General features: G+C 50.0%; 3 protein-coding genes across 5 annotated transcripts in view; 1 reads left to right on the top strand and 2 right to left on the bottom strand.

Annotated features, from left to right (window-relative positions):
* LOC132469851 (RNA binding protein fox-1 homolog 2-like) overlaps positions 1-11,891 on the top strand; it is a 22,564-nt gene extending 10,673 nt beyond the window's left edge. The window contains exons 4-10 of the mRNA XM_060067960.1: positions 4,883-5,094; positions 6,636-6,707; positions 6,833-6,974; positions 7,745-7,793; positions 9,520-9,617; positions 9,725-9,803; positions 11,301-11,891. Of these exons, the coding sequence (XP_059923943.1) occupies positions 4,883-5,094; positions 6,636-6,707; positions 6,833-6,974; positions 7,745-7,793; positions 9,520-9,617; positions 9,725-9,803; positions 11,301-11,345 (697 nt within the window). The 3' untranslated portion in view covers positions 11,346-11,891. The remainder of the gene's footprint in view (positions 1-4,882; positions 5,095-6,635; positions 6,708-6,832; positions 6,975-7,744; positions 7,794-9,519; positions 9,618-9,724; positions 9,804-11,300) is intronic.
* A 3,574-nt stretch (positions 11,892-15,465) lies between these two features.
* LOC132452585 (G-protein coupled receptor family C group 5 member D) lies at positions 15,466-21,341 on the bottom strand. 3 transcript variants are annotated; one of them, XM_060045270.1, is made up of 5 exons: positions 19,205-21,341; positions 17,176-18,385; positions 16,682-16,767; positions 15,917-15,978; positions 15,466-15,763 (listed from the first exon to the last, which is right to left on the bottom strand). In XM_060045270.1, exons 2-5 carry the CDS (start codon positions 18,302-18,304, stop codon positions 15,646-15,648), a joined length of 1,395 nt encoding a protein of 464 aa, XP_059901253.1. In that variant the 5' UTR covers positions 18,305-18,385; positions 19,205-21,341; the 3' UTR covers positions 15,466-15,645. The 3 variants fall into 3 exon arrangements, with proteins under 3 accessions (XP_059901253.1, XP_059901263.1, XP_059901259.1); XM_060045280.1 differs by having other exon boundaries at positions 15,466-15,693; XM_060045276.1 differs by having other exon boundaries at positions 15,466-15,978.
* Positions 21,342-21,365: 24 nt separating this feature from the next.
* Positions 21,366-22,209, bottom strand: LOC132452602 (retinal rod rhodopsin-sensitive cGMP 3',5'-cyclic phosphodiesterase subunit gamma-like). The gene is made up of 2 exons (XM_060045293.1): positions 21,832-22,209; positions 21,366-21,717 (listed from the first exon to the last, which is right to left on the bottom strand). Exons 1-2 carry the CDS (start codon positions 21,972-21,974, stop codon positions 21,600-21,602), a joined length of 261 nt encoding a protein of 86 aa, XP_059901276.1. The 5' UTR covers positions 21,975-22,209; the 3' UTR covers positions 21,366-21,599.
* Between the last annotated feature and the right edge of the window lie 1,617 nt (positions 22,210-23,826).

The raw sequence follows: 23,826 nt of genomic DNA, 5'->3' as shown, positions 1-23,826 counted from the left end.
GGTCGGTGAAGACGGGCTTTTTGGTGACGGGTCTTCTTGGGTTTTTTCAGTTTTCGGCATGAAGTCTTCTGGAACTGTGTTTCAAAGCCCTTCTCGGACACGGAGTCGAGAAGCTCAGCTTGTACTTCTTCACAAAGAGTCTGCCAGTGTTTACGTTGCATTCATTGGCTGTTGTTATTTTCTTAACTCGAGCCAATAGGGGGGTTTGAAAGGGCTTCTTCCTCGTAGTTTGCATGTTTGTAGATCACTGTATCGGTGTGCATAATCACCTCCCAGGTTTAAGTGTCCTCGTTGTATCATGATGTATAGAAAATGTGTTGTTCCTGTTAAGTGAAAAATGTATTTCTCTTTGTCTGGAATAAAAACTCTGCGCTTTGAAGAAGTCAGTTTCCTGTGCGCTTCGATATATCCATGTAAGTGGCCCAACTCCAATTCACTCCAATTCCTCCTGTGTGTCTATATGCTGTGTCTATATCTATATATACACTCTCATTTCATCTGCACAACTGTTTGAACAGCCCCCAGCAGGCCTAGACATGGAGAGGCCTGCTCTGTGTCCTACTGCATCCCCCTCCACCTGGACTGCTCTCATGCATGTGTCTCCCCCCCAGGGCAGAGCTTCTGCCCCCCCCCCCACCCACCCCAACATGTCTGTTAGGGTTAGCATGTAGTCCGGTAAGGTAGTGTTAGCTTGTAGTCCGGTAAAATAGTGTTAGCAAGTAGCATTACCATATAGTCTGGGGAAGGGTGTTGCAAATTAGCATCCGCTATAAGCACTAAGCTACTTGCATTGGATGGCTGTTCTCAGTTTGTCACTGTACACCGTATCTGTCCCTATCAAATAATCATAAATAAATGAGGTAGCATTAGCATGGAGTCCGGTAAGGTCGCGTTAACATGTAGTCCGGTTTGGGAGGATAACATTCACTCTACTAAAGCCAGATGGGGAATCGGTCGTACGTCTGTACTGACTCATTTAGCCCGGCCAGGACTCATTCGGTCTGTGTGTGTGCGCGTGTGTGTGCGTGTGGTTGATGGCTTACGGGGTGGCCAGACTCCTCCACGGCGCAGAGTTTTGGTCTGATGGGGAGACCCAGGCGGGGGCGCGACGTGGAAACGTCTCCAACTGGCATGCATGCGTCTGGTTTGCGGTGGGCTGCTGTAGACTCTGAACGAGGATCACTCCTGGATCCCCTCGCCACCCCCCTGCATGGGAGGTCTGTGGTCTTTGGGCCGCCGAGGTGGCAAGGTGTGCCTGAAGGTAACCTGGTCTCGCATGAACCACCTCAACGGCAATCCAGTCTGGAGGAATCCAGGCTCTGGCTCCGCACATCACGACGGCAATCGTTTTGTTGTCACTGAACGGGACACTTATCAACCTCGATTGTGTGTCGGTTTTTGTGCGACGAGTCACAACACAACATGCTGAGCTGCCGGGCTGGTCGTGCTTCTGCGTCCTGGTCTCTCAGAGCACCGTGGTGGGGTTTGGGGGCGGGGTCTGGGGCTTGCTGTCCATGGGGAGAACCTGGCAGTCGTCTTGTGTAGTAGCTTGCATGCTTCGTCACCTTAAGATGCTATCTTACTACATTTGTGCGTCCGTCGGGAACAAGTGTCCCGTACCACCCCGCTGTCATTGTCTACTAATTTGTGGACCGTCTGTCTGTCTTTACCCCCTCCACCCTCCATGCGCATCGTGTTTAGTATGTCCTGGCGAACCACTATTCCATTGTGTCGTTGTGTCTGTATCTTAGCCCGGTGTCTTCCTTCTCCTTCCGTCATCTGACTTTCAGATCTGCTCCACTTGAAAAACCCGCTTGCTTGGACTGGGGAAACCTTGAGCGCTGCTCCTATGAAGCCTCGGGGTTTAGCCGTGCCTCCTAGGAACGCACCGCCTCTTTACGGATTTATTTATCGGATAGCGTACACTGCTGTCGGCGGGCGAGAGCTAGGCTGCCGCGACTCGGCGGGTAAAGTGTGGAGGACGCGGTTGGGGGTAGCTTCTTATTCCCTCTAAAGTGGTCCGCAGCAGCCACATGAGGTAGGCATGAAACAGCTCCGTCTGTCCCCATAACCACAGCAGACTTATGGGGAGGGGGGGGGGGGGGACCTCTCCAAATAGCTCAGAACCCTTGTTTATCTGCCTAGCCCCGGCTGCTTCAGGCCTTTAGCTCATTAGCCGTAGCCGTGAGAGTTAGCATCCCTCTGTGCGGCCCCCTAATGGGGTCTTTAGACGGTTTTGGTGGAAGTGTTTGCAACTTTGATTTTGTTGGTTTGGTTCCGTCATTTATTATATATTTTTTGTTTCCCTGATGACTTCTTTGTGTTGTTGTCAGTCTCCACGGTAACCCCTCGCTGTTCCTACGGTAACGGTAAGTTGTGAACAAACGTCAGATACTGAAAAGCCCCCCCCCCCTTCCACCCCCCACCTCAAATATTGATTGTGATTAATATCATTAATACAAAATATAATGATTGCACCCATTCATGCCCCTACCTTATGACGTCATTGTTGGATATTTATATTTTATTTGATACTAATCTTTAGTCTAACACACACACACACACGCACACACGTACACACACACACAAACACTGTCGCATACTGTGCCGCCGCTCAAATCCCCCGAAATCTGTCTGTGTCGTATGAAGCTGAAGACACAGGAAATCTAACCGCCCTATCAGACCTCGGCCTTTAATAAGGTATGCTCTCTTCTGCTAGCCCCCACCCACCTCTTCCTAACACCTGACTGGGACTGGCCAATCACCGTCTTGCACACACTCACCTAGCGGCCACTAACTGCGGAATTCAGCATTCAGTTCCCCCCCCCCCACCCTGCCAGCATCTAATATCAAGATGAATCAAAGATGGCCGCTTGGTGAATCAGGCACAATAACCCTCCTCTGGAGACAATCTGTGGGCTTTCTCTGATTAATAATAATTTCGGTAATGAATTAATCAGTTAGGAACATTGCGAGGATGTCCAAATCACTCTTATCCTTCTGCTAGGGGCATGTTCATATATCAACAGGGGAATGGTTCCTAATGTCCTGCTCCACTTCTTCAGCAAGTTGAACCTGTTTCATGTGCACATTAGCGTCTGCGCAGAATAAGCAAACAGCATAGTAGCAGTCAGCCCTTATAAGGCTGCTGCAAAGCTTTTCTACGCAAGTCGCTAATCTGCACATCGCGCTTGCTTCTCTCGACAAGAAGAGAGTACTGATTCATGGGCGTGTTGTGGAAAAAAAACTGCAGTCGGCAACATCAACAGGCACTTGAACTCTGCCACTGCGGAAAGAGCAACACGCGAATGAAGCGCTACTCTTTAACGGTAGAACATAGCTGTGCATGCGGTGGCCCGACGTGTTGATGGATCCAAAGCATACCGCTTGTATCCTTGGAGAACGATGGGTGTGGTGTGACTGTATCAGTGACCTGCCCCCCCCCCCCCGGGTTAACCTCCCTGTGCTGGCTGGGTCTGCTGCGGACACGTCTTCCTCCTTCGGTTTGGTTCGGCTGCAGTAGTACCAGTCGTCTTAGCACCAGTCGTGTCTGACCCATGCCCATCGCCTGACACTGTCTTTTATCGTTTGTTTTCATTCTTTCTTCTTTGGGAATGAGGACCGCTCTCTACTTCCTCCCTCCCCCTCTCTTTCCCTGTTTGTTTATCACTCTTCCTACTCCCCCCCCCCCCCCCCACCCCCACCAGTCCACTTCACATCCAGTCTGGTTTCCAGGGGAATGGTCACCCAATCTAATCTCTTGTGTGGAATGATGTCACACACCGTGGTCTATTAACATAGCTGTGTTCTTTTGTACAAAATACTTTTTTCGGTGTTGCTTTGTGTGAGATGATTCCCCCCCCCCCTCCCCCCCTCTCTCTCTCCTCACTCTTCATTCAGTCTTAATGTCCCTACACCATGTAACATATTCTTAAGGTTGACTGTTATCATCCCTCTCTCCCCCCTGCACACTCCCCCTTGCCCCCCCCCCCCCCCCATTCCCTCCTCTGTGTTTGAAATCGGAGTGCTGCGTTATGACTGGTCTCTGCACTGCACCAGAAGCTTGCTGATTGGCTGTTATTTTTTTGATTTGATATTGTTTGTTCATTTGTTCTCTCACACCTGGTGATCAGTATTTTGCTGTGTGTGTTTTATTTATTTTCCTTCCCGTTTCCGTGTGTACTACTCGGGTTTATTTGTGGTTTAATTTGGGAGTTGTTTTGGGCGCGTTGGTTGGTGAACACCCTTGATACTCTGGATCACATTGAGGTGGTGGTCAGGGTGGAGGGGGGAGTGGTGTCCAAATGGATTGATTCATGGACTATTACACCTGGAACCTTATTAATCCTTTTCAGATTGACCCTCCATGCTGGTTTCCTCATTTGCATGTTCCCTTGTCAGAGGAATGATTAATACACAAACACACGCACACACACTATCCACACGTCTAATAACATGCTAACAGTACACGTGCATGACCAAAGACAGAATCCACCTCCTATCCTATATGCCTTTCTACATCTCTCTCTCTCTCTTTGTCTCTCTCTCTGTCTCTCTCTCTGTCTCTGTCTCTGATTCTCTCTCTACTGGCAGCTGGCTTTTTTCTAATGGTGCCCAATTCCCAACTAACACCCCCCCCCCCCCCCCTCCACACACACACACACACACACACACACACACACACACACACACACACACACACACACACACACACACACACACACACACACACACACACACACACACACACACACACACACACACACACACACACACACACACACACACACACACACTACCCTGTTGTCGCGATAAAGGTCACACCTACACAAACAATCACACCTAGCACCCACCACCAAATGTCTGACTCCTGGTACATCTAATCAACCTTTGACCTGTGGTGTGTCTGTGCATGCCCGTGCTCTCAGCGTTGTCTACCAGCTCTGCGTTGGGTCTTCTGCGTTGACGTCTCGTCTGTTTGTCCGCAGGTGAACAACGCCACGGCCAGGGTGATGACCAACAAGAAAACCGTCTCCCCGTACCCTAACGGAGAGGCGCTCAGCACCTTGCCTTATGGTGAGCAGCTGAACCTAGGTAGATAAACACAACGCACACCATGCTTACCCCAGCTAGCTCAACAGAACACACACCATGCTTACCCCAGCTAGCTCAACAGAACACGAACCATGCTAACCCTAGCTAGCTCAACAGAACACGAACCATGCTAACCCTAGCTAGCTCAACAGAACACGAACCATGCTAACCCTAGCTAGCTCAACAGAACACGAACCATGCTAACCCTAGCTAGCTCAACAGAACATGAACCATGCTAACCCTAGCTAGCTAAACAGAACATGAACCATGCTAACCCTAGCTAGCTCAACAGAACATGAACCATGCTAACCCTAGCTAGCTCAACAGAACATGAACCATGCTAACCATAGCTAGCTAAACAGAACATGAACCATGCTAACCCTAGCTAGCTAAACAGAACATGCACAATGCTAAACTTAGCAGGTAGCAAGCATGCTAACCCTAGCTAGCTAAACAGAACTTGAACCATGCTAACCCTAGCTGGCTTATCAGAACACACACCATGCTAACCCTAGCAAACTAAGCAGAACATGCACAATGCTAACACTAGCCAGCTAAACAGAACATGCACCATGCTAACCCTAGCTAGCTAAACAGAACATTGATCATGCTAACCCTAGCTGGCTAAACAGAACACGCACCATGCTAACCCTAGCTAGCTTAACTGAACATGCACCATGCTAACCCTAAATAGGTAGTGTGCAGAATGCACACCATCAAATTTAAATTTAAATTGACTGTTAACAGGTTTGCCAACCCTGTATAGCAGTATAGCCAGTCCTGCTAACGCTCTCGTTCTCTCTGTGTCTGTCTGTGTGTCTGTCTCTGTCTCTCTCTGTGTCTGTCTGTGTCTGTCTGTCTGTGTCTGTCTGTCTCTGTGTCTGTCTGTGTGTCTGTCTCTGTCTCTCTCTGTGTCTGTCTGTCTCTGTGTCTGTGTCTCTGTCTGTGTGTCTGTCTGTCTCTGTGTCTGTGTCTCTGTCTGTGGCTGTCTGTCTCTGTGTCTGTCTGTGTCTCTGTCTATGTGTCTGTCTGTGTGTCTGTCTGTGTCTGTGTCTCTGTCTGTTTCTCTGTCTGTGTGTCTGTCTCTGTCTGTCTGTCTGTCTCTCTGTCTGTCTGTCTGTCTCTCTGTCTGTCTGTGTGTCTGTGTCTCTGTCTGTGTGTCTGTCTCCGTCTCTGTCTGTGTGTCTGTCTCCGTCTCTCTGTCTCTCTGTCTGTGTGTCTGTCTCTGTGTCTGTCTCCGTGTCTCTGTGTCTGTCTGTCTCCGTGTCTCTGTGTCTGTCTGTCTCTCTGTCTCTCTGTCTGTGTGTCTGTCTCTCTGTCTGTGTGTCTGTCTCTCTGTCTGTGTGTCTGTCTCTCTGTCTGTGTGTCTGTCTCTCTGTCTGTGTGTCTGTCTCTCTGTCTGTGTGTCTGTCTCTCTGTCTGTGTGTCTGTCTCTCTGTCTGTCTGTGTCTGTCTGTCTGTCTGTCTCTCTGTCTCTCTGTCTGTCTCTCTGTCTCTCTGTCTGTCTCTCTGTCTCTCTGTCTGTGTGTCTGTCTGCGTAGCGGCTGCAGCTGCTGCGGGTTGGAAGCTGAGTCCTATGATGGGGGCGATGTACGGACCGGAGATCTACGCAGGTACGCTCCCCCTCACCGCTCAGCTGACCTCACCAGGCAGCCAATCGTGACCTCCCCCACCGTGTGTGTGTGTGTGTGTGTGTCCTACACCCTTCCCTCCTGACCTTCGACCCCTGCTCCTCCAGTTCCCGGCATGTCGTACTCGTCGGCGGCGGTCGCGGCCTCCACCGCCGCCGCCTTCCGGGGGGCGCTGAGGGGGCGGCCGCGCCCCGTCTACAGCGCCGTGCGGGCCGCCATGCCCCAGCCCGCCATGCCCACCTACCCCGGGTAAGACCCCGTACCTTAGCATCCTGTGGCCTCTTACCCCAGGGGTCTCTGTTGTATACAGGGGACGGATTCACCTAGACAGCGATCTGTGTTTTTTTCTCTTTCTTCTGACCGATGTACTTATTATAAGTCGCTTCGATAAAAGCCTCCGCTAAATGCCCTCGATATGAATGTAAATGTTATGGAGATGTCATAGCTCTCTTTCTGCGCTGCTTGCCTCCCTTTACTGCGGTCTGAGAGACGGCTTCATTGTTTCTCTTTCTTTTGACAAATGTACTTAATGTAAATCGCTTTGGATAAAAGTGTCTTGTCATTGTAAGAGCTACCCTGGATAGGATCTACCGACCCTGGAGAAGGCTTGTCTAGCCTGGCAGTGGACTAAACTCTCTCTTTGTCTCTCTCTCATTGTCGCTCTCTCTCTCTCTCTCTCGCTCTCGCTCTCTGTCTCTCTGTCTCTCTGTCTCTCTGTCTCTCTGTCTCTCTGTCTCTCTGTCTCTCTGTCTCTCTGTCTCTCTGTCTCTCTGTCTCTCTGTCTCTGTCTCTCTGTCTCTCTGTCTCTCTGTCTCTCTGTCTCTCTGTCTCTCTGTCTCTGTCTCTGTCTCTGTCTCTCTGTCTCTCTGTCTCTCTGTCTCTCTGTCTCTCTCTCTCTCTCTCTGTCTCTGTCTCTGTCTCTGTCTCTGTCTCTCTGTCTCTCTGTCTCTCTGTCTCGCGCTCTCTCTCTCTCTCTGTCTGTCTCTGTCTCTGTCTCTCTCTCTGTCTCTCTCTCTCAGAGGCCTGGTCTATCAGGATGGTAATTTCTACGGCGCAGCTGAATTATACGTGAGTACCCTTTCCGCTTCTCCCTCTCATCCTCTGCCCCCCCCCCCCCTCAGAGACGGGGGTGGGCTGTATGTGGGATGATGTGTTCTGTGCAGGCATGACAATGGCTGTGTGTGTTCTCTCTATAGACTAGCGTTTCAGGCGTCTGTCTTTAGCTCCCCAGGCTCAGGTAGGGGAACCCCCCCTCCCCCCCCCTCCCTCACTGACCTCTCCCCCCGCGCCCTAACCCCCATGACCTCACCCTACAAGGACGCCCTCCCCCTACCGGCCCGCCCCCTCCCCCGGTGTGATGTGCATGGTGTTGTTCAACTAACAGCAGCTCGAGGTCGGGTCGCAGCACTAGCCAGCTCACCGAGGTCCGCCTCCGCTAACCAGTTGGTTTGGGTGTGGTTTGACCCGCATAGGCCTCTCAGAGGTCCTCTCCCCGTGTCTTCGGTGCACGTGGTTGCTTTGACTTCCCGCTAAGTGACTGAACACGTAATAGGGGTGAGTGTGTTTTAAGATCCACATGCGAGCAGATCCCCCGCCCTGAGAGCCCATCAAGACTCGGGATGTCCTGCATGGCACACACACCTGTGCCCCAGGGACATTGAACTCCTACACGGTGTGTGTGTCTATGTGTCTAACCCCTCGGGTACGACTCTGTGCAGTCTCTCTGTAAATCTCGCTCCTAATCGATTGGCTCTGTGGAGAGGCGAAGCGCCTGGGCTTAAAGGCCGCCCGCCTCTACAAACTAATTACCGTTTCACAAGAGGACGACAACATTGTGCTAGTCCGTTCATGTCCGCATTTCCGTACTATTAATTTATATGTTCCATAATGAATATAACACGAATCTAATCGATGAGACGGAGCTCTTTCAGTCTGTTCGGTCTGATTACGCAATGTACTCAACATGCGATCGTGACTAAACCTGCGTGGATAAAGAGAAGGTAGACGTGTTTGACGGATGACGGGTTTTTAAGATGCACGTGAATGCACCGTTCACGCGGCACCGATCAATTTAGAACAACAGAGAGAGAAATGCACTCCAGGGCCGACGGAGTGCATCATTCCCAGCAGCGCGCGCGGCAGGGCGCAGCAGCTGCCGTGGACACAGTTTGCATTTGGATTTTTACAACATGAAGAAAACCGATTTAAATCAAGCATTGCCGTGGCATCCATCATTTAGCTCCCTCGTCGTCCTAATGACATGTCCCGCTGTTGAACACGCCCTCTCCTCCCGACACGACGGTTAGACTTTTATAGATCCGAGGTCAACCCCCGGTAACGAGGCGGGTGTGTCCCGGTCTCGGTGACCACATTGATGTGCGTCGGTGTAACGTCATGGATGTGTGGGACTGATGGCACGGATGCGTCGGTAGCGACGTAGCGACATGGACGTGTGTTGGTGTGTGTGTGTGTGTGTGTGTGTGTGTGCGGGTGTGAGTAAAGACATGGGTATGTGTGTGTAGAGTGAGCTGTCCCTCTCCCTCCCTCTCGCTCTCCTACTTGTGTGTTTTCGTTCATCTGTACATCGTGTTCCGCCGCTCTACCCAACAGTCGCACGATTAGCTTCTGCGGCGCTGTCGTCAACCAGCTTAACTGACGGTGTGTGTGTGTGTGTGTGTGTGTGTGTGTGTGTGTGTGTGTGTGTGTGTGTGTGTGTGTGTGTGTGTGTGTGTGTGTGTGTGTGTGTGTGTGTGTGTGTGTGTGTGTGTGTGTGTGTGTGTGTGTGTCCGTCCAGGGAGGCTATCCGGCCGCCGCAGCAGCCGCCGCCGCCGCGTACCGCTACGCTCAGCCGACTGCGGTTGCCGGGGCAACGCCGGCGGCCTACAGTGACAGGTGAGCGTCCCTCGGGGGGGCGTCCCGTCCGTCTCGTCGTCAGTCTCCCCGCCGCTCCGCTCGTTCAGCGTGGATAACGGTTGTTTGTCTGTTTGTTTGTTGATTAGTTACGGCCGGGTGTACACGACGGACCCCTACCACGCACTCGGCCCCGCCGCCGCCGCCGCGTACGGAGTGGGGGCCATGGTGAGACGCACGCGCGCATGCATTCACATGCAGACGCACACAAACTCTCACTCACTCACTCATACACTCAATCATACGCAGTACACACACACAGTACACTCACACACACGCAAACACGTGCACACACACAGTGCATGCACAAACACAGTGCACACACACACACACGTGCACACAGACAGTACACACACACACACACACACACACACACACACACACACACACACTAGGGCTTTGACTTCGAACTTCGTAATTCGAATATAATTTGAATATCAAAAAATAAATCAAAATTCGAACGAATATTAGGCAGCCCTTAATATTCAAACCTGTTATGGGCAGGCCAAGAGGGAGAGACGTCGGAGAACCCGACGCAGTCTATTCATAATTTTGTAATGACCACGGAAGAGGCAGTGAATGAAGTATTGATTAGACAGCGATTTATCAGAAACCCAATAAACCGTTGGAACACGCAAGACCGGTAACCATAGCAACGCCGGTAAACAAACCTCGCAAAACCCAATCCAGGGCTGAATCCGAATACTCATACTTATAGTATGCATTTTGTAGTACGCCACAAATATAGCGCGTCCGAATGCTCAGTACGCATTACGGAAAACGTTAAAGAATGCGTACTACCCATTGGTACTACCGCCACAGTATACAACGGTAGGTCACTACGCTATCCCACAAAGCAACCGGAGTCTGGTAACGAACGAAGAAGTGATGGCTGACCCGACATTACCAACAGCGGCTTAGAAAGACGTTGTAGAAAGCGGCGAAAAAAATAGTCATTAAAAAGAGTAAAAAAGTAAAGTAAGTCATTAAGTAAAAAGAGACATTTTTAATTTTATAGCAACGATGACAAGACGGAAAACAGGTAACTTATCAAGGTAGTTTTGCCGGCATCTGAGGGGAGATACGTCATCTCCAAACATCCGGTGGAGTTTCGGCGGTGTTCGGAAGCGTTCAGAAGCGTTCTACGCATAGCTGTAGACCGTAGTACGGTCTTCAGCTATGCGTAGAACGCTTCTGTTCAGTAGACACTGAACAGAAATAGTATGTACTAAGTATTGGGATTCAGCCCAGGTCTTACTGAAGGCATTTAATGGTCAAAATATTATTAATAAATATTCGAATATATTCGAATATGAATATTAATAAACAAACGAACTTCGAATATGATTTTTGGGCAAAAGTCAATGCCCTAACACACACACACACACACACACACACACACACACACATGGATACACACACACACACACGCACATGGTTACACACACACACACACACACGTGCACATGGATACACGTGCTCATGGATACACGTGCTCATGGATACACGTGCACATGGATACACACACACACACACACACACACACACGTGCACATGGATACACGTGCACATGGATACAGACACACACACACACACGCACACTATGGATACTATTTGGGAGCGCTCTTGGTTGTAACGGACTCTTGTGTTTCCTGTGTGTTCTAGGCCAGCTTATACCGGGCAGGATACAGCCGCTTCGCTCCGTACTAAAGCCCCCACAGCCCCACCCACCCATCCAACCACCCCACCCACCCTCCCTCCTCCTCCTCCCCCGACCCCCCCCCCTCCCAGAGGAAGGACCCCCCCCCCCCCCCCCCTGATGGACGATACTCCAAGTCTGCTTTTGTTTCAGTGTTTTTTTTTATCTCGTTGTTTTTTGTGTCCCGGAACGAAAAAAAAAAAAACGGAACGGAAAAAAAAAACGATCGACGAAAGACGGGAACGGAAGTCGTGCACTACGGGCCGGGAGGAGGAGCTACAACTGAACTACACAACCCCGCCGTCAACAGTACACTACGACTCCCTCGGCTGGACTGCAGTCTAACCCCCCCCCAAGGGGGGGGGGGGGGGGCATCAAGGAGGAGCCACAGACACACTACGGTCCTGAAACGACCCCCTCCGCACGCCCCCAACACCCCAACGTCCGCACCATTCAAGACCGGAAGCTAAAGACTGATCTGCACTACCTCCTCCTCCCCCTCCCCCTCCTCCTCCCACTCCTCCTCCCCCCACTCCCTCTCCTCCTCCTCCTCCTCCTCCTCCTCCTCCTCCTCCTCCTCCTCCTCCTCCTCCCTCCTCCTCCTCCTCCTCCCCCCACTCCCCCTCCTCCCCATCCTCCTCCTCCCCCTCCTCCTCCTCCTCCTCCTCCTCCTCTATATAGACTATATTTACTACACTTAGTATTACAAGTATTACTCCACTACAACACTACGATCTGACCTGTCGATCGTCCCAGGGAAACCCGACGCTCCCTGTCTCCCTCTTTCCAACCGGAGCCAGCCGATTGGCTCGGGAGAGACGGACAGGTTGCACTAAGTAACACACAGACTAGAACCCGCCCACCGAGGGAGGGATCAGCCAATGAGAGCCTGGCGTGCTGATGAACGCTGGTTTAGCGCCATGTTACGCACAAGTGTACGCGTGCGCATGTCTCTGTTTGTGTGTGTGTGCTAGAGTGTGTGTGTGTGTGTGTGTGTGTGTGTGTGTGTGTGTGTGTGTGTGTGTGTGTGTGTGTGTGTGTGTGTGTGTGTGTGTGTGTGTGTGTGTGTGTGTGTGCCGGCCCAGTGGACCACACTGCACCCCGTTTCCTCATGTATCCTCATTACCGTGACGATGGTCTTTGGGCTTCCAAAGACTACCAGGGAAAGAAGCACATTAGCTTGTTTCTGTAAGGTTTTTTTTATTTCCTTGTTTTATCGCCTCTGCGGGTCTCTACATTTCACCTCAGCTGAGGGTTAGACCTCCAATCCTCCAAATGCATCGTGTGATGAACTGGACTCTTTCTTCATCAGTAGATCTCGTACTGCGTCTGCCCCTTGCCTCCCCTAGAGGTCTGTAGACTGCCCGGGTCCCCGAGAAGGACCCTGTAGGACTAGGGACCAGGACATCAATCATTGAACCCCAACATCCACACCTAACGTCCAGACGGCTCTAGACTCTTTCTGAAACCGCAGAACTTCGCACGTGCGTGTGTGCGTCGCGGCTAGTGCTCTGGGGAGCATTTAAGAAGTCGAAGACTTTAAACCGTTTTATTTTGGATTTCCTGCATACATTTCTTTTTTTTTATTTAGGACTATTATCACGAGTAATCGCAATGCATGCATGTGTGTGTGTGTGAGGAGGAGAGGAGCTTTGCATGAACTTAAATCCTAGTGCTGAATCAGAGAGAGGTGGAGGGGTGTCGGGGCAGGAAGAGAGAAGGGCGTTGTGAAGGTACGCAGGGTATCTCGTAGAGCTATTGACCTCTTGGGGGTAGTCCCTTTGAGATGGTGACCTTTATCAGTACTCCCGGCCACCTGACCTGACTCTCTTCCACCCTCTCTTCGTCCCGGTAGATGTTTGTCTACGGGGATCTTCTAAAAGGGTTTAAACTGCATGTGGGTTGTTTTTTAATTGTTTTACATGGTCACCATGTCTATACCAATATATTGAGGTGCGTTTTTGTCTTTTCAAAAAGTGACTTGTTTATTTGTCACCATGTTATTTCTGCCATTATTGTATCTGCCTTTATTTTTTCATGTCATTGTTATTTGAATGTACATAGCCTAATAAACTCTTTGGTTTTTAATGCCGTCTGGTTACTCTTGCTTAAGTCAATATTTGCAAATGGGAAATGTACCTTGGGTAACTATAGGAGTACTATTTCTATCAGTGTAAACATTTAAACGTTTTAGCCTGTGAGCGTATGACGTGTGAACGAACATAATGAATATACCTTTGCTGTTTCGGTTTGATCTTTTCATTTTTTTCAGTAAAAATATTAAGTCCTAAAGTTATCCCACAGGAAGCTAGAATTGCCACACAAATGGTAGTTAACATGTTTCCATTGATTCCCATTACAACGACAGATTTATGAAACATTAATGTCGGAAGTTTCCTGAAGATATGAGGGGAATTATTATTTCTATTTATATTATTGCAATGGTGTTAAACGCTGTTAACTGTTCCTCCATGTTAAACACCCCGCCCGTTACGGAGCGATATGATCTTCTAGATTGGAGAACCCTCACTGGAGTCATGAGCGTGAACCGGCGGAGGTGGTAATGGGTCTTAATTCACAGGGGGGCAATTGGCAATTTGTAGGCATGAGCTCTGAGTAATTGAAGAGGGACTAATTGAAAGAAGAGATTAGTCGGTCGTGTGAACGGGAACATACATGAAGATTGCTTTGCACTGTTGGAAACATTTGACCTTTCTGACATCCACTTACCCCCGGCCTGAAACATATCCACGTGCCGTCAACCTTTAAAGGGGTAGTTCGGAATTTTGGACATAGGGCCTGATTCCCAAGTGAGCATTGGTATTCTATATCACTGGAGACAGTTTTCAACACATTTCATTCAGTCCTTCTAGTTGCAGAGTTCGCTCGTGCTAGGCTAGCGCACGGCAACGGGCAATGCTAGCCTGCTATTAAAAACAGTCTTACCCACTCCACCCGAGGTAAATCAATTATAACGCTAGACTATAGATTTAAATGTCTGTGTTGATAGTATAATGTTAGAAATAAAACTAACCTTGCATCGCATGAATCATCGAGGGACTACTTTCTCAACAGAAGCGGAATTTTACTATGCGCTGGTTAGGTTTGTAACCGAATCACGACAGAAGAACGTAAACAGAGAAGCGTGGGACAGAAGCGCAATTGAACGACAAGGCAACATGATGGTTCAGTGTGCTTTTAGAAATTGTAGAAATAAACGGTACAGATGGGCACCACAAAGTTTCCACCAATTTCCAGTGAGAGATCCAGAAAGGACTCAACTGTGGCTTGTTGCTGCTGGCTTGGACATCAAAACACCGGCTCGTACATGTAGGCCTACGGTTCGTTGGATACAACAAATTCCTCATAATCGTCTTCAAAAGCAGATGCATCGCTAACTCCTCCAAACGTGTGCATATCTTGTTAATTGAATACTCTTATAGAATTCCTTCGTTCACTGTACTCTGCGTTTGTAGCAATGACAGCGGCAGGTAACCTAGGTATCAGTCCGCCGCTGTCGTAGCCTACGTACAGGAATACAAACACTGCTGCTGAGACCCCGCAATTCCCTCAAAATGCAATGCAATGCAAGGTTGGTTTTATTTCTAACATTATTCTATAAACACACATTTAGATTAATAGTCTGTCGTTATAATTGATTTACCTCGGGTGTACTGTGGAGTGGGTAAGACTGTTTTTAATAGCAGGCTAGCATTGCCCGTTGACGTGCGCTAGCCTAGCACGAGCGAACTCTGCAACTAGAAGGACTGTATGAAATGTGTTGAAAACTGTCTCCAGTGATGTAGAATACCAATGCTCACTTGGGAATCAGGCCCTATGTCCAAAATTCCGAACTACCCCTTTAAGGCTGAATTCCTTTTTGTAATTTGCGATTGAGGGTATTGTTGTTTTCTTTCAATATGTGACTGTTTTGAAGGAATATAATGATCACATAACATCACAATTTTGCTCAAAATCATGCTCTTGCATAAAGACGAAGAGCACATCAATTGAATGGGTTTGGTATGGCTGAACACTGCCCCCTGGTGGATCATGATGGGAAATATATTGGTATATCCTCCTGGCTGTGGGAATGAAGAGCTTCGTGTAAGTGCAATGATGCGCACCATAGGGAAAGTCATTGCACTTTTATTAAAGATGATTAGAAATACTTTCAGAGTGTAGAATGTTTGCATTGTACGTGCCAGCATTGTAACAAGTCGAGAATATAAATATGTACATGAGTAGTCTCCTCTTCCTCTGTGACACAGTCTGTGTCACCGTCTCCTCTCTTCGGTCTTCTCCCTCTTGTCATCGTCCGTTTTCTCCACTCGTACCACCGGTTTCCAGCAGTTTCATCTGGAGTTTGTTTTCAGCCAATGAACCCCCATCCCCCAAAACATCCAGATTGTGAGTTTGAATTAAAAGTCTGTTGGGAATAAATATATATATAGAGTGATGAGAGCAGCAGAAAGAGAGAGAGAGAGTGTGTGAGGGAGGGAGAGAGAAAGAGGGCGTGAGAGAGAGACAGAGACAAAGTCAGCCTTAGTTGTTGAAGCTATGTGTGTAGTACTGGTCATACGGCTGGCTGGTGTTGGTGGTCTGAGGTCGAGGGATGGTGTAGTCTCTCTCCGGATCTATTTCCTGAAACATAGAATTGAGACCTGTTACCCGTACCATCAACCACGAGCAGGTAGGGGCTAGACAGTACAAATACAGGACTAAGGAGCAGGTAGGTGTTAGACAGTGAACAAAGGGGTGGGTCATCAAGTGGCAAGAAGGGGTTGGGCAGTGAATACAGACACAGCTCATTAAGTTGCAGGAAGGGATTGGGCAGTGAATACAGACACAGCTAGTTAAGTAGCAGGAAGGGGTTGGGCTGTGTATACAGACACAGGTCATAAGTAGCAGGTAGGTGTTAGTCAGTGAATACAGACACAGGTCATTAAGAAGCAGGTAGGGGATAGGCAGTGAATACAGTAGCTCGGGTTCAGGCATCTTGCTGAAGGTAGACTGGCCATTCTCTACTTCCACACTAGTGCCAAATGTTTTCATGAACCTCTCAGTATGACTTGGCCAGACGTTGAACAGGCCTAAACAGTGAATTAAGACTTGCGCCTAAGGCTTAGTTATGGTTCCACGTCGACGCAACGCAAGGGGGTTTACGGACCCATTACCCCGAGGCGCCTCCCGAAGATGTTAACCTTGCGTCGAGGCGACAAAGCAGCAATGGCTGAGATCGGTCCGCTCGCTAGACCTCGACGCAGACCTCGACTGCGTCGAAACGTCTGTGCGGTCGTCGCGTCGAGGTGGAACCATAACTGAGCCTTGAGTGCTTGAGACTCACCGACATGGAGAAGCCTGACTCGTATGGGGACTTCAACGTCGGCTCCCTCACCGGTCCCTTCCCGGCTCCCCTCCCTTGTCTCCTCCCTGGGGGGTGGAGGACACACAATGCGGTTCGCTCATTATTCCCTGTGGTGATCTTCCGAGACGGCAGCCTGACTCATGGGCAGACTGGCTCTGGCATCCAATTTACGGTTAAGCTGGACAGGTTTTCATCAGGCACCGTGAAACGCCCCCAGGCCTTGTTTGGTTGAATCACTCGTTTGACGCATGCAGGAGTGGGAAAAGCAAGACACAATTCAAGCATCTTGTACTACTGAAGCTGCATGGACTTGTACTTGACTAAGTGAGGCAGAAATCCGCGTCAAGATGTGATGAATACAATTCCATCCTATCTTGACGCACGTTATTTAGTGTGCAAAGTAAGACCCCTCTACCATCCGCTCTGAGACTGGTGAATGTCCAAAGGGGAGTGAAGGCGATCCTCACCCTCACCTTTCCCAGTGCCGACGTCGTTCTCGAAGCTGCCGTTCTCCCGGCCTTCCTTCACGCTGCTCAGCCCCGGGATCTCCGCGTTGGGGCTGGTCCAGCCCGCGAAGCTCAGCGGACCCTCCTGGGCCTGAGCCTCCTCCTGGCAGAACAGGGTGACCCGGGTCAGCCCGTGGCCCATCAGAAACACCCAGCCGCTGGCCACCAACACCACGCTCAGCACCGGGTCGTCCCACCGCGGCCGCCGGCCTATCCTGCCGTTCCCCCAGGTCATCATGACGATCCAGACCACCCAGATGGCGGCGGAGAGCAGCACGGTGAGGAACAGCATGGCCGCCTCGTTCCGGCCCTGCCAGCGGCCGTTCCCGCCCGTGTAGCCGTAGGAGCGGCACGAGCGGCAGACGGCGTGGAGCGACAGCAGCAGCGCCGCGGCCAGGAGACACAGCGCGTAGATCTGCAGCATCACAAACTCCTCCTGGCTGTACTCGCAGGGCAACCCGTCCCGGACCAGGACCACCAGCAGCCACTCCGTCCCGATCACCGCCTGCACCGCGAAGAGCCCCAGGGCCAACGCCGGCTCCCCCCAGCCCCGGGCCGCCGCGAAGCCCAGCAGGGCCGTGGCGCGGGCCAGCAGGCAGCCGAACGCCAAGGCGAACAGCACGCCGAACAGGAAGAGCCGCACGGGGCAGGTCCGGGGCCCGAGGCGGACGATGAAGGCGAAGGTGAGCGCGAAGAGGCCGGCGGTGGCAATCAGGAAGAGGGTCACAGCGGCCAGCGTGCCGCCCAGGCCGCTGCCCTTGCTGCGGCGGCGGCACGTGCACAGCGCCCAGAGGAGCAGGCCCAGCAGGAGGCCGGCGCTCAGCAGGAAGCCCAGGGAGGCCAGGGCCTCCAGCACCACGCCCCACACGGCATGGCGGTCGCACAGGTAGCGGTAGGCCGGGTCGAGCCCCGCACCGCAGCCCCACACCGCCTCCTCGAGGGTGGCGTTGATGACGATGGTGTCGGCGGGGGAGGAGGAGGAGGTGTTTGAGGCGATGGTGGTGGGGGGGTTTGAGGTGGTGCTGTTCCACTGGCTCAGGAAGAGGAGGAGGAGGAGGAGTGGAGGGGATGGGGGCTTCCAAGATGAAAATGTCATCCTGTTTGGGCTGTATCCCTGCTGGGGTTAAAGCCTCCTTCTGAGGTGTGTGTCCGGGACTGAGTCTCTGGTCTGTGAATCCTGAAAGACGAGACACATTGGTCAAAATATTTTCCATGATCAACCGGGTCAAAGAGCAAAGGTCACCGACGTGTTGTCACAGCGCCTTATTATGAAGAATAATGGAGCAAGAGAGAGGGTCGGGTGAGGCCTGAGACATGCCAGAACAAGGGAGAGAGCTATGAGAGATAACTGACTCCGGAGAAAAACGAACATGCATCGGCTGAAAGAGGTGGAAAGGAAGGGGGAGACGGGTACAGAGAGAAGGCAAATGAAGGGTGCAAGGTTTATTTGAATATTGCAGAACAATGAAGCTGAGTATCTCGTGATGTCTGTTTCTGATAACCGATTTTCCCTTCCTGCCGTTCACACAGAGCCCTTGCACTAGCCCGGCACTAATCTGAGCCCTGCTCTCAGCCTAGCCTAGCACTAAGATGTTACATTACAGGATGAAACATACATTTTTGTAGTGAATCATTTGATAGATGAATTCAGAATATTTGAATCACAGCCGTGGGGGCTCAAACAACTCAAAACTCCCTCAAATGTCTTCAAGATCTTCAAGGTCTTCAAGATGAAACGACTGCTCAAACCATCTCCCTCCGTCCAGTTACTTACGATACAGAACAACTCATACATACATTCATATATGCCTCGTAAGATTCCCAACATTAAAGGACATGAAATTCAAAAGGGCGAACGCTGATCAGGATTCAACCGCTGCTCCCAACATCCAACATCCATCAGCTGGTCTCGAGGCAAACATCATAGGGAACATCTCCCACCCCAAGATCAAAAGAGCCCATATCGGGAGTATAGAGTGCATTAAAGTGATCCTACCCTGCTGTTGGAACTCGGGTGCTCGGGGGCGTTAGATGAAGTTTGTATGTCTCTGAGGAGTGTTGAATCTCCAAGCAGCACCTCACCAGAGGATGTTCCTGTACAACTGACACACGCATACACACACACGCGCGCGCGCCACGCAAACACACAGGTAAGAGGAAGGAACCCTGGGGGCCAATGAGAGCTGAGGCCAGGGAACAGATTTTTTTTCTTTCGACCGATCCTAGAAATACATCATCACACAAGCGTCAGGCCTCTCCTGGGGAACAGTAGGTGGGGCTTTTACACAGACACACCCAGACAAACTTGAGTCTTATCCTCGTAACTTTATGGCATGACTCTTAATAGTATCATGTGAATATGTAGTTCAATGGCAGTGCTTCCAACACAGTGAGGGTTCTCGTCGCAACAGTTACCAGCAACAGCCTGTAAACAGTGCAAAGGGGGGAGGCAGGGAAAGTGCTCAGGGCAAGTCTCCACACAGCATCTCACTTCAAGTCTGTACAGGTATAGGTAGGGCCTCGCGGGTGTGGTCCTCCATCTGGTTGTTGTTGAAGACAGCTAGGGTGCACACAGTCTAGCTCAACCCAGCTAGGCTTGCTCTTCACTTCTTTAATGTCTCTCATATCTACGATGGGAGTGTTGGCTGGTTCAGCCGAGAGCATTGCGTGTGAAATAATTTTTTACTTTTTTTTTTTTTTTTTTTTTTTAAGTCTTTGTTCTGTGTTGAAAGATAACGTTTTTTATTTAGGTTGGAAAGTGTGGCGTGGTTGCGATGTTTCGTAACTTTGGACGCTGGATTCGGTATGGCTCAGGTTAGACCGATGACATCCACACTGGGCGTGGGTTTGTCTTTATTTGACAAAGATCTCCATGACAGCAAGTTTTATTCGGCAGAAGGGAGGGTTGAAATATTGGGCAATGTTTGATGAGGTCATTGATGCACTTGAAGTGGTTGTCTGAGTTGGGAATTCGTTAAATATATTTGACATACTGTGTTTGTTTCAGTCAGTAGTATTAAAGTAATATATAAGTCGTTTTAAGTATTTGAAGAGGCTAGAGAAGTTCGAACCCCAGCAGACCCTGGCATTCACGTGTGGGGTTAAAATACGTTTGGTCCGGTCTTAATTATGTGTTCGAAAAGAAACACACAACAGATATTACAAGCCAAATGCTATCATAGAACAAACTAAATATTGCTCACCAACTGTGACCAATAATTAGTTGAGCGGCATGCAAGTAACCAGACGTGACTTGCATGCTGTAAACTCGTTTGGCTTTGACTCCATCACAACAAAGGGGGATTATTTTTAATCATGTAAATCTCTAACGCGGCCATTCCCACTTGATATGTCGTCAGAAGTTACGACACAAACAAATTGTCTGAGAATACAGAAAGTACTGAAAATATACACTTTTTATTGCAGCTATAGAGTCAAAAGCAGTTGAAAGCCAGTCGGGGAACCTTCTGCAAGTGAATCTGTACAGGTCGAGCTACTCAGTACAGGGTTGTTCGTGGTTCCAGTGGAGTGGGGGGGGGGGGGGGCAGTGGGTGGATGGTTTTCTTCCACCTTCGTGATCAATGCATGGCTCCTGTCATATCACGCGCTGCGCTCCTCCTGTTATCGTGACTTCACGGAGCAGAATACACAATGCACACCAGGACCCACGGGAGCACCGTATAAAAGGTAGTTTTTTCACACCAAAACAAAGTCATATTTACACTTCTTAGACAGCTAGGAGAAAATACGAGCTAGTCACTGCTAGTGTCTAGCTTGTGTCATAGAGCGGGAGTGCGATATGAAGGAGGTGGGGTCAGGGGTCGAAGGTCGGGTCACAGGTTGATAACGGTTCGTTTTTTTCCTCGTTGTATCCGTTGAAATATATACAATATAGTGTGAGTCATCTTATGTAATAATGACAATATAAAATAATCATATGTATACATACATATATAAATATAACTATGAATATAAAAGCGACCACTCTCTCGCACTACCTCTGCCAAATGGCAGAGGAAACCAGGGGGTCGTCGAGAGAAGGGATTCACCAGCAGGGGGCAGCCTTATGGAGCCCTGATGGAGAGGAGAGGAGAGGAGAGGGATGTAGATAGGGGTCTGGGGGGGTTGAGAGGGTTGGGGGGAACGGGAGAGGAGAGGGGGGGTGAGGGAGGGCAGAGGAGAGAAACTAGAGGGTGAGTACGAGAGAGAGAGAGAGGGGAGAGAGAGTAGTGGAGAGGAGTAGGACGTGGAGGCTAGAGGACGAGGAGGGCAGCGTCGGGGTCGGGTGATGGTGGACATCAGGGTTGGACCCCGGACCATCGGGGTTGGACGGTGAGTATCGGCAGGGTTAGACGCTGTGCGCATCTGGGTTGAGAGGTTGAGCGTCGGGGTTAGATGATGCCGTATTTGGCCAAGTCGCTGAGCTCCATGTCGCCGAAGGCCTCCCAGGGGCAGACCACCGTGATGTCTGTTCCGAGACCCTCCATGCCTGGGATGTCGTCGCCGAACCTGCGGACCACACACAGCAGTTCAGCACAGTTCTGGGTGTGCGCGTGTCTATGTGTGTGTGTGTGTGTGTCTTGGAAAGGTGGGGGGTTTGGCTGGGGACGGGGGGGGTCTCACCCTTTCTGTCCAGGCTTGGGGGCCTTACTCTTGAAGGTCCTGGCCTGCCTCTGTTTGAACTTGGGGGGTCCCTTCTTGGGGGTGGTGGGGCCCGTTGTGGTGTTGGCCGCCAGGGCACTTCCTGCAGGGGGTACCGCGTTCATCTCTGCTACTGCAAGAGAAACCGACCAATCAAAACGTGCTCCTGGCCTGTCTGATCACATGATTACCGGTGCCCAGTCACTCCCGTTACGTCCCTGTTCAACCTACTCTACTACTAAGGAGCATTGTTCTGTTAAAGTGACCCTCCTGGAATGGTTTGTATGGGTTTGGTCCTGTGACTCTTGCTCACTTGCCCTCTCTGTCACTCTGTCTCTTAATCCCGCCACCGCCCTGAGGCTGATCAGGGAGAATGATGCAGATTGGATTTAACATTGAGAGATTACCACTAATCTGACTCAAATCCCCAATCAGATAAATGCCCTTCCTAAAGTGCTGCAAGGCCACTTTGCCTCTCTGGTAAAGCTGCTCTACTGACTCCTGCCCGGATCACCGAAACAGCCCATGTTCATCTCCAGTGGAGGAGCAGTCACCTGGGTTTAAGGAATATTATTTGAAGGATTTTAGGAGGACAACGTTCAGCAAGATGTCATTAGAACTATAAATTCCAGCAGTCATGGCAGACCTACAGCCTTACTTCAAGCTTTAGGTGTCACAAGGTTCTCAAGTCCTTTGCTCTGCACATCTGTCAATCTTCTTAGTGCTGCTCAGACAGTTCAACAGATCAGCTGTCAATCACACCTCATCTTCATGTCTTTAAGCGACAGTGCCCTAAAATAGATCTGCCATTCACTCCATCCCTCAACCCATTCCCTGCTCCCTCCCTTTCTCCCTTTCTCCGGAAAGCCTCCTAGGGTATCGGGAGTTAATCCTGTTAGGAATCAGTACAGGATAAGTTGATGATGTAATCGTTCATGTATTAAAGATTGAACACTCACAGGGACATTTCCTTATGTAACTCATGCATATTTGTCAGTGGCAAAAAAAATACCGCTTATTGTTAAACACCTTTATTGTATTGAATGTCCCCTACCTCCTCTACCTCTCTCTTCCACTCTCTGTCTCTCACTCTCTCTTTCTCTCCCACACACAATTTACAATAAGCTTATCACTAAGGTCACGGCCATGGGATGAGAAGCAAGCTGTTGACCATCTGTTGCTGGGCTTCTTTGTTCTGCATCGCTAAAAATACACACCTGCACATCACGACTGAGACACACCTGTCTCATCACTAACGAGATACACCTTCCGCATCACTAACGAGACACACCGGTCGCATCACCAACAAGAAACACCGGCACATCACAAACGAGACGCACCTGTCGCATCAGACACGCCTGTCGCATCACTCACTAGATACACCTGTCGCCTCACTAACGAGGCACACCTGTCGTATGGCATCACTAACGAGACACACCTGTGGCATCCCCAACAAGACACACCTTTCGCATAAGTCACTTGACCCACCTGTCACATCACTAACAACCCACACCTGTCGAATCACTAACAAGACAACTAGCTGTCGCATTACTAACAAACCCCATCCCAACAGTACCACAGAAAGGGAGCAACACCTACACAGTCATCCAATCAGAAAGCTTGATCGAAATCCATCACCGGCGATGATGAAAATGAAACACAAATCTATGTGATCTACCTTGAGTAGCCCTTAGATCCATATCCTTCTGTATTTTACCAGTTCTGTCATCGCCTCATCATCCTCAGCAAAATCGGACCCTTAGTTATTGTAGTGATATTTCGTTAAATTATTTTTCTACCATAAATCCTGTGTTCTACCAAAATATGAATGGTTAAAGATACTGATCCTTTTAGGAACCAGATGTTTGTAGCGAACATGGAGAACCACAAGCAGATAGGATTAAATTCCGCTTCAGTTGTCACGATACATCCAATTGGTTCTTCTGTACATGTCCTGTCCATGATACCTTTACATTC

Source organism: Gadus macrocephalus, chromosome 2 (assembly GCF_031168955.1).
Source record: "Gadus macrocephalus chromosome 2, ASM3116895v1".
Lineage (NCBI taxonomy): Eukaryota > Metazoa > Chordata > Actinopteri > Gadiformes > Gadidae > Gadus > Gadus macrocephalus.
Note: the sequence above shows the minus strand (reverse complement) of the source record. Positions and strands in the feature narration are given on the sequence as shown.